Source organism: Buteo buteo, chromosome 18 (genome assembly GCF_964188355.1).
Source record: "Buteo buteo chromosome 18, bButBut1.hap1.1, whole genome shotgun sequence".
NCBI lineage: Eukaryota > Metazoa > Chordata > Aves > Accipitriformes > Accipitridae > Buteo > Buteo buteo.
In genome coordinates, this window is record NC_134188.1 from 12,612,421 (window position 1) to 12,623,143 (window position 10,723).

The window sequence follows — 10,723 nt, forward strand, 5'->3', positions numbered from 1 at the left end:
GATAGTGCTCATCCTGGGCTTGAATTTTCTTATGGGCCTCTGAAATGTGCCTGAAGGTGGCCTCACCACTGTCCCGCCTCACCCTGCTCCACTGTCACACTGTGGGGTCACCGTGCCCTGGGATCCTCCCTCTGGGGCTGGGAAGAGACAGGAATCTCCTGATCATGCAGAGTCTGAGGGGAGGTGGGTCCTGCCAGGCTGTGGATCTGCATCGCTGCTGCCAGAGGTGAAGTGGCCAAGGGTGATGGTTTTGGGCCAGCAAAGGAGAAATGAATGTGGGGATCCTGCTGCTTCTTTTGCGGTGTTAACATCAGGTCCCAGCCATTTTTTTCTGACTCCTTCTGCTCCTTTCCATTCATGTGCATCCAAGGGCAGGTCTTCGTGTCTCCGGCTGCCACTGTGTGATCGTACCTGAGCAAACACACCTGGCTCGCTAGCTGTAATTGCATGATCCTTATGGGGGAAAGCATGTTTTCTCTGGGCTTTGACACCCCCTTGGAGAAGTAACATGAAAGTCCTGGTTTAAAGAGGAAAACAGGCTGTGCTTCCATCATGTGCTGTGCTCTTTTGGTGCCTTCCACTGAAAGGCTCGTCCAGCTTCCCATCAACTCCCTTTGCAGATTTTGCCACCTGTACAGAGCACTGACATGTGGAAGGGGAGTACAGAGCAAGGGTGGGAAAGGCAACATCTCCTCTTCATGGGACAGGAACAGAGGGAGCAGAGCAGAGATTGGAAGAGAAACCCAGAAGAGAGAAAATCTTTGTCTTCTGGTAGTTAAAATTGCTATAAAATCATGAGGCTCAAGACACTTTCCTAAACTGTATTCTCCTCTTTGCCTCTTGAACAGAGAAACAGCTTCTGCCAGACCCTGCAAGCCTGACTAAGGGCACTAGGGAGCATGTACTGTATGTTAAGTGGGTCTGAACTCCAGTGTCTCAAATTCACCTGTCCCTGCATTGTGGCATCCTCAAAGACCGTGCATTCAAGTTCAGTATCACCTTTCTGGAACACCTGTCTTCTGCCTTCCCTCCCAATGGCATTTATCTCACTGATCCCTGAGACTCACCGTGGGCATCCTGGCATGTCTGACTTCAGTTAAGCTTGTTGGAAAGCAAAGCACAAGGTTTTTTACTGAAATAAAAATGGCAGTGAAAAAAAAGACATTGAAACCATAAATAACCTACACATGTGTCAACCTTACTAGGAATCCTATTCAACAGAGGGTTTTGGGAGACACAAGGCTTGAGTTTACTTATACTTTGTTCCAGACCAGGTCCTTTGTGTTTCTTCATATAGTTTGACCTGTCTTGCCAGACATCCAGCAATAACTAAAAAGGTTATGACACTTTCTCTCAATAGGCAAACATCCCCATGGCCAAGTATCTGCATAGCCAGAAGCAGGAATCGATATTAAGCCTCTGCCATGAGCATAGCAAGGAGCACATAGGTCTTGCTATAGCCCTTCAGTGATGGTGGATATACCTGCAGACACAGCATCTGCTGCATGTTGTCTGTTGAAATCCCAGGGGAGCTCCTCATGGGCACTGTGAGCAGGTCAGCAAGTGCTGTGTCACTGCCTGGCTGGAAACTGTTGTTCCTGTGGTGTTTGTCAATGGACTGGTGGGGAAAGGCAGGTTGCCTTGGCAGGGTATAAATTTTCCTGTCTGTATACCAGCTCTCCTTCAGCAGATGCAGAGTGCAAGAGATGAATCTCCTCATGCCAGCTACTCTCATCCTGCTCCTCTCCTTCTGCATCCCGGGCACAGGGGTGTGTGAATACACTCCCGTCCTCACTGTGCCTAATGGAGGCCACTGGGGCAAGTGAAGGAGTTGGCAATTTTGCCACTATGGCTATGCCAATGGATTTGTGCTGATGGTAAAATTCTCCCCATTTCCCACCATCTCCTGTCCCTGCACCCTGGTCTACAACTCTTGACCTCCCAGGAGGGTCTTCTCCAGAGTCTAAGGACTTTCTGCAGAGTTTTTCCTCTTCCTGAGTATCGTACTCTGTACATAAAACTGTGAGTCTTCTGGAAAATTTAGCTTAGAAAATGTTGCCACTGTAGTTACACCAGTAAAGAAAAATATGATTTTTTTTCTTTTAGGACAAGAGGTCTCCCATCAGATACAGCAAAAACAGAGCTACTGCCAGAATTGTTTTGCTCTCAATCTGGATAGAGGTGTGCTGGCAGATGCATGGTCTTACATGTGGCTGATGTTGCTGGGAGAAGCCACATCACTGCCGAAATCTGCTGCTGGAGTCAGGGAGAGAGGCAGCCTCCTCCAGTGTCTCCCCTAGGACTCAGAGTCTCTGCCTTACAGGTTGGGTCAGAAACAGTTAGAAAACACAAAGAAGAATATTTTACAAGGGTTATGTAGGTACATTGCAGTTTCCAGTGACACACAGCCTTTCCCATGTGCTTCCCAAGAGATATTCTTATTACAGAAAGGAGTTGGGACTGTTTATGACCAGCAGTTAAAGGACTTTTCCTGGGTCTTCTCTCCCTTGCCTTTACCTCTGTCGCTGTGTGACTTCTACTGCAGGTGGAGCCCTCCCAGTTTGGAAGAGATGATGCAGCTCTGAGTGGCATATGCCTGCATTGTCAAGATGATTCAGTCATCGAGTCCTTGGTAGAGATGTAACACAGTGGTTTCTCCTGTTTGTCATACACCAACTCACAAAATTTCCATAGGTGTCACCGTTTGCAGGGGTCTCTTCTCAGACTTGTTTTGTCTGTGTAGTGCTGTACTATAAAGTAAATTAAAACAGGTGGTTGGGGTCTTCGTTCATTCATTTTTAGGGTAATTAAACATGGTTACTTCATATTACTGCCTTCTGTTTGCTCTTGAAATTTCTGCAGAGCACTGTGAACACCCAAAGTATAGTCCTATGGACAGACTCCTTCTTTGGAAATCTGCAACACATGGGGCAAATGTGAGAAAAGGGGTTTTTAACCATAACTTTAGCAACTGTTTGGGTGAAGCCCTGGCCCTACTGCAGTGAACAGCACTGCACCTCTGGAGAGCAGGGTCTGCTCCCCCTGCTGCCTGGTGTGTACTTGTCAGACAGGTCAGGGATGCATCATAAAACATGTGCTCAGGCTGTCCTTGGAGTTTCCACCAGAACCATACCTATCCAATCTCAGAATTCCTGGTATTTTTCTGATGAGATACCAATAAAGAGAAAAATACACCCTTGGAAAGAGGAAAAAAGAAGAGAAAGTAAGGGGCCCCGGACTGCAGCAGGATATTTGTGCTGGTCACAGCTGTGAGCAAGGAATTGTTAAGCTTCAGGGCAGCATGACGAGGAGAAGGAGCACTTCCCAGCAGTCTGCAGAGCCCAGACATTCCTCTGTCTGCTTTTTGTCAGGTGGGGTACCTGGACCAGCTTCCAAGTTTCCCTGGAGGCTACTTGATCTCCTTCTCACTGAGAACAGAGAAGTCCCAAGGAGGAGGTGGTGGCACAGCAGCCAACATCCAGTTCAGATGCTCAGATGGAACTGTGCTAGTAGGTGATGGACTATCATGGAGTAGATTTGGCCCATAGAGCAAAAGATGCAACATATGTGGTCTCCAGACCAAGGTAGAGCCCCCACAGGGGCTTCAGGATGACACAGTGCTCAACAATGTGAAGTTCTTCTGCTGTAAATGAGCACTTGCTCCATCTTCATCACAGCCTACACATCCCATATCCCACAGCAAATGAAACATCAGTAAACCTTGGCTCTAGCTTTATACTGGGACATGCCTGTGACGTTTTGACTGCTTGCATCTTGCTGTACCTGCCAATGCTTTAGATGATGTCTTTTACAGCAACCACTACATTAGCATAGCTTCTCATAGTTACTGAAGCGTACTGTGTTCACAAGAATCATCACATTACGCAACTGCTGGTATATCACTGTGAAAACACCCAATCTCTGACAATTGCTCAGAGCTGAGGATCAGTTTTCACAACCTTTTTTCTTCTCTGAATGGTGACTTTCTTTCAGGTTTTTTCTGTCCATTTTTCCCTTGTTTGAAATAATATTTGACCTGTTGACATGACAGACAAGGAAGAATGGGTATTAGTTTGAGTCTACTTGAGGTTTCTGACCAAAGAGAAAATGATCAATGAGTGCTAAATGGGGTGAAACAGAAATTTGGGTGGGCTCATGAGAAGTGTCAAAGGTTTGGTAACATTGCCCACTCCTAACTTTAATTGCCTTAAGACTTTTACATGTTTTTTCACAAACAATCTGTTAGCTCATACCTGAGCTCCTGCCTTAGAAAACATAGTTAGAAAGTGTGCTTACCCTGAGCATTCATCTATGTGTGGCTGTGGTGCCATGTGGGTGGCCTGTAGCTCCCCAAACCTCCCTTGCTGCTGCTTTGTAGTGTGATGCACTGGCTCACCTAGGTGTTAGTGCAAAAATAATTTTCATGGGACTTGGTTTTTTGTTTGTTGCCTATGGGGTTCATGCTCTAAATAGAATGGGGAGAATCCAAACTAAAAATAAACTCTGTGTCATTCATCCGGTTTTTATGCTCCAATTTGCTGGATAAGCTTGAAGTTATTACCTTGTCCGGATGTGCTAGATATAAAGAACGTACTCTCACTTTGGGGAGAAACCATACCTGGAGATCATTATTGTGCCCTAATATCCAAGCCACTGGGTCTCTCAAGAAGTCTTCTTGCCTCTCTGAGCACCTTTTAGGAAATGTAGCTTTTGCTAGTCCCTCAAAGAAATGCATTGAGCAACAAGTTGTAGTTGGTGCCTTCTGGCTCTGTTGTCAGACCTGCATACTACTCTGCTGGAGGAAGCAGCCTGCTTTTCTCTGTCACCTTGTGTGGATCTTTGTATCATTGCTAGTCTGGAGGTTTAAGGTATTTTCAGCTTTGAGCAGGAACACTACTTTGGCCAGGTGCTCAGGCCTGCTAGAGGTCAATGATAAGAAGATATGAGCATGTTTTTATTTGAAGTTGGGCTTTGTTTATTCATTGCAGTGAGAAGAGCACTTAACTGAGACATGATTAGGCTGTAGCTCTACTTTCCTCAATGTCCATGAGAAGACCACCTACAGGGCTGCCTCCATTACTGCTATCTCTCTATAGTAGTGCCTAGGGAACACTACTTATTTGCCAGGTTGGTATTTTGGATATAGTAAGTGCAATTAGTTGTGTGTTATGTACAGTAAATGCCACATGAGGTAGTTGCTGTTTCACACAGGCTGCAGTGCAGGTGGGCACCAGGGCATCCATTAACGGCTAAGTGGGCCAGGGAAGGAGGATCTCAGGCCTTTAAGGAATGGGTGCTTTGGACTGCAACGAGAAACAGAGTGTGTGTGTGGTGCTTACTCAAATAAAACCTGCCGTCCTCATTCAACGACTTGTCTATTTATAGTGAGACCTCACAATGGACTTCAAGTGCCATGAAAATCTTAGAGGGCCCATAACTCTTTATGACTGAATTCTATCAGCCATCAAAAATGCCTTATTTTCCTGCAAAAGTTTGCTCTTCTGCTTATTTGTACCCATGGAAAAAAACCTTCTCATATTTCACCTCAACTTTTCCTAGTCTTGCTTTCTTTTACTACTTCCTGTCTTGAGGCTCTGAATAACTCTTTTGCTTCTGAGACTATGTATATTGTTACCTTGCAGATATATGCAGTCTGTTATTATTGTTCCTTTTATTGCCAATATAAATTTAACTCCTTAAATGCCTATATGATTTATTATTCTGTATATAAAGCCATAAGAGCTAAGTGGACCTGATTTCTGTTGACTTTGAATTTTAAAAAAGTTACAATATTTTAAACAATATTTTAAGCAACTCTAAAGCATACAAACTAATCTCAGTTCAGTGCATGCAAAAACTTTGTGATACCTATCAATAGCCAATACCTATCAATACCAATCTATAGCAGCTGGAAGTATGATCCTATGAATTCAGAATTTTTTCCCAATCTGAATGGACTGGAACATAAAAGTTGAGCCTGGAAATAAACATTTCCTTCTGGAGTGATGGAGAGGGTCCTTTTGAGCAGCCAGCCCAGTGGTTCTGAGAAAATATAGAGACCAGACTGATATGAGGATGGCTTATCAAGGATCTGTATTTAACCCTGCCTACTGGTCTACTCTATTCAGGAATGTGAGCAGAGCAAGCTCAAACTCTACAAAATCCAGATGAATCTATTATGATTCATCTAATTAGCACTGTATAACGTTCTTTTTTTCTGAAGTTTTAAATATACAATGCTGCTGCAATTCAGTTAAGCAACTGAGCATAGGCTTAATGCAGGTGCATGAATAGTCCTGTCACTTTCAACAATTAAAATTAAACATAAGTAGGTGCTTTATTAGAATGGGGCTGAATTTGCTTGCTAAAATTATTTATTATGCATGATAAATATCCGAACTGCAGTGCCTTCAGGTAGAATATGCCTGAGGGAATATGGACACCTGTAATCTCTAGCCTACGTGCTCATGAGTGGCCATGTCCTTGTCATCTGCTCGTGTTACAGGAAGAGCATCTGAGATTTAGCAATAACCTAACCCTGTTCTTTCTCTGTTTAAAGGGGAAAATTCAGCTCTTCCAGGTTGGTCTTAGGTAATACATTCCAGTCAGAGAGAAAGAAATCTTGCGAGGAGCTGATTTGGGGCTGCTGGCTGTGGATGACCAACGGGTGTTGATGGGAACTGATGGCTTGGTCGCAGCCCTCCAGACACTGGGTGCTTACTGTGCATGCTGTCCCTGCTGCAAAACAGATGGTCTAGTACACAGCGAGGAGCCAGGCGGGTATCAGAGCTGGACACAATTCTTCCAGACTCTGTACAGAGCTCCACTTCACACAAGACCATGGCGCAGTTGTCAGCTCTCATTATGTCCCTGTGAGTGAACTTGATGCCTTCCCAGCTGGGCTGAAGCCAGAGTGGCTGGTGGAGACCCGAGGAGGGGCAGCTGCTCTGGGGACCCTCTGCTTTCACGTGGGAGAAATTGCTCCCCAGTTCACTGGCTGTCCTGCACATTTTCCCTGGGGCAGAGCAGAGGAGCAGGGAAAAAGGCTGCCCCTTATACGGTCCTGACATGGGGAGAGAAGGAGAGGCGTGAGCAGCCCTTGTTAGAACAGCCCTTCTTCATCAACCGGGTGACGCTCAGCATGTCAGGAGGACTGACATGCAGCTTTGAGTTGCTGCAGAAATCAACAGGGGATTTAGCCGGGTTGAGAGGGGTCAGAGACACAGTCTTGAAGCTAAACCAGAGGGAGAAGCAGCTGTGAGATGAACTATTATTTCATGTCTCTGTGCTTACCTCCAAGTATAAGAGTTACTTCCTTAAACTTTGTTTTTTTAATTAATTCATTTTAATTGTAGTTTAAGGTACTTTAATGTTAGAAAGTCCCAGGCAGGCTGGCGGTAGGTACTGGTTTGCACTGGCATGCCAGAGTCCCCTAGGAGCTGGTTGGGATCTCCACAGAGACAATTTATACACCTCTGCCAGGGTCATGCTCCAGCCAAGCTCCTGAGCTGCCAGATGAAGGGGCTGATGGAGGAGCTGAGCCGCCTACACAGCATCAGGTAGGGTGAACAGGAAACTGTCCCTTGAGGCAAGACCCCAAGCCCTGTGTTGCATGGAAGGAGGGATGGGAAAGAGCAATCCCTGAGCAGGTGGAGGATGGGGACGACTAGATGCTTGTAAGCTATTGCAAGAGGAGGAAGGCTCCTTCACTATTTGCAGTGGTGAAGGACCTCAACAGGTGAGCCCAGAAAGTTGTGTTGGGGGAGGCATCTGGGCTGATTGAGCCTGATTTGTACTCTGGAGACAGGAAGCCGTGGGTGGCAGTGGTGGGAGACTCCCTCCTGTGGGTGACAGAGGCATCCTTGGCCTGCCAGTCTAGATGTCTCAGGAGGTTTTGCTGCTTGACCAGGGCTGTGATATGGGATGTACTAAAGAGACTGACAAGACTTATCCAGCCCTCAGACTACCACCCCTTGCTTGGTCATCCACATGGACACTAGTGATTCTTCTGGAAAGACCTTCAGTATATCAAGAGTGGCTACAGGGCCTTGGTGGTAAAGGCCAAAGCCATGGGGACCCGGAGGGGGTTCTTCCCAGTCCTGCTGGTGGATGGGAAAGGGTCAGGTCAAAGTGGTTCCATACTGTGAGTCAAGTTTCAGTTATGCAGCCAGTATCCAAGACAGGGCTTAAGCTCTGATAACTTTCTTTGAGGAATGAGGACAGCAGAGGGAAAGACAGGATCCATCTGACAAAGTGGGACAAGAACTGTACCAGAAGGCCTGCAAACCTAGTATGTAGGGCTTTATACTGGGATGCTAGGGTATGGTGACCAAAGCCCAAAGAGAGGTGAAGGAATCCATGTGTTTATCTCCATTTATTCACCTAAGACCACAAGTTAACTTTGTGCACAGGAAGTTTTTTGGGATAACACAAGGTGCAAAGCTGCAAGGGCAGCACAAGCAGGTACAACTCTTCCCAGAGGCACCTGCTAGCAGTGGTACAAACTGCTATGTTCCCAGTTAGCTCCTCTCCCCTGACTCAGCCAGGGTCAGTTGTGCTGAATTCCCTGTTATAGTTATACTGGGAAGAGAAGGGGCTGAGAATTGTAGGTGCACTTACCCTGCAATGCATAAAATACTTTTCCCTTGTCTTATTTCTTAAAATCTGCAATAGCACCTAGAAAGCTTGGAGACTTTTTGCCTTTGCAGTATCTGGTTGAGTACACATGTATCTTACAGCCCTCATGTTCCGCATGGTGACTAACACCTGGGCTGCTGCCTGTGTTGGCACACAGCAATTATCTTGATGACTCAGGGCCTTGAGGGAGAGAGTTAAAGAGGGTACAGGGTGAATGAGCACATGTATGGCGCATTTCAAACTCCAGTGATGGCTAAATGATTCCTTTTCTGTGAGTGCTTAAAAGGACTGGGAATACACTAAGCAGTGCTTCTTTTGTAGATCACCTGGAGGTGATTCTCAGGGTCTACAGGAGAAAAATGTTGTAGGAAAGCTCTGCTGAATTTGACACAGCATTTGGTGCCCTCACAGTGATGGACAGAAGGAGCTTGAGGAGTCTGCTTAATAGATGTCCAGAGAAAGTACCCAAGCTTTAAAGCATCCCCAAACCAAGCTCTAGCCCAAAGCTGGCCCTTGGCTCACAGATAGTCAAGCAGAGATGCACTTGGTACCAAATAAAAAAGTTGGTCACAAAAGCAATATTCACTTCAAGCCACAACAACATAGTAAATAGCCATCCAGGCTGTTGGTATATAGCTCTCAACATCTCTCTCCCAGGATGTTGGATTTCTAGGGGCCTTTGTCCTTTAATATAAGCAGAGATTGGACTTCTTTGTGGTTGTTGTTGCTACAAAGAAGGAAAGTATACATCCTTAGTGTGGGATAATTATAAAAGTAGACACATAGTGAACAAGAGACACAATGGGACTGTTCAATCTGTGAGCCAGAGGCCTCTGCAAGCAGCAGGCCTCAAGGACGCAGCAAAGGCTAACTGTTGCTACAAAGTTTGATGAAATAAGCACAAAAAGCTGAACAAGTTGGGCCTATGTGACTGAAAGTAGGACACCAGGCAAGACACAGACAGGAGGAATCATTCACGTGATCAGAAGACCTTATCCAATCAAACTATTGCCTTAGGCGCGTGAACAGCACATGTTAACCAATCAGTAGATGGCTTGCGCATGGCTATGGTATATAACCAAGTGTTACGTAGCAATTAAACGGAGAAATCACTTGATCCACAGTATCTGTGTTGGTCCGTTTCTCCCCAGGGCGAGTCCCTGGCGATGTGTCGTTTCTCCTAGATTGTCGCGACGGGAAAGCGCGGCACTTAGTGCACTGTAAGTACTTGATATGTTATGTGTTCCTCAGTGTCTAGGGGTTTTAAAGAAGCTGGGAAGTGCTGCAGGCAGTGAGTGGTCTGTTTTGATCTCAGTAGTAGAGACAGCCATCTTCCTTTTTAACGTGAATCAAGAATTTCCCTGTTGCTCCACTCTTTTCACACCTGAAGGTCTTGCCCAGCACTCCTCACCAGGTCTTGAATGTCCCTGCACAGTCCTATGACTTGGGAGACCTGGTGGCATCACCTCACCTCCAGATGAGATGAAGTGTCATCCAGCTTTGGCTGTTTGGATCAGCCAAAGGATGAGATCCGACTTGCAGCTTACCCTGATTAATAGCTTTTTCCTAGGAGGTAGCTCTAAAACTTGGGAGAGTCAGTGGCTTTTGCATCTTGGTCTGCATGCCTCTGTTTAGTTAGGATTTAACTGCTGCTTATGGAATTTTTTGATGCTTTTTCCTTTCTCTTGCATCCCAGGAGATGGCATGTCCTTGCAGTGATGCTGGAGAAGCACTTTCTTTCTGCTGAGCTCTCTGTTCCTTGTTTAATTTGGGTATTTATCCCATATGACAGTGGCTCCTCTTATTTAATGCCGTCTAGCAGAAATTGGGGGAAAGGTTCATAAGACCATGTCTCTGAGACATACTTTTCATCAGACATCTCACAAAGCCATTGCTCGCTGCAGGGGATGCTGGCAGGCAGGGCAGTTTCACCAAGCTGGTGCAACCCTCTAGGTATGGCAGAGAGCCTGGCTCACCATATCACTACCAGTTTGCTGCAGCTCCTGTTGTGTTACTGCCAGTGTTGAAGTCAAGGACACAGCTTCCAGGGTTAATGGAAACAGGACACTTGTCATATTTCTATATG

General features: G+C 45.9%; 1 protein-coding gene across 1 annotated transcript; it reads left to right on the plus strand.

Moving 5' to 3' along the window:
- Positions 1-1,706: 1,706 nt before the first annotated feature.
- Positions 1,707-3,653, plus strand: LOC142041604 (vitelline membrane outer layer protein 1-like). The gene is given in 4 exon segments (XM_075050585.1): positions 1,707-1,877; positions 2,546-2,640; positions 3,372-3,397; positions 3,400-3,653. Coding segments are annotated over 4 exon segments (546 nt in total).
- Positions 3,654-10,723: the final 7,070 nt, after the last annotated feature.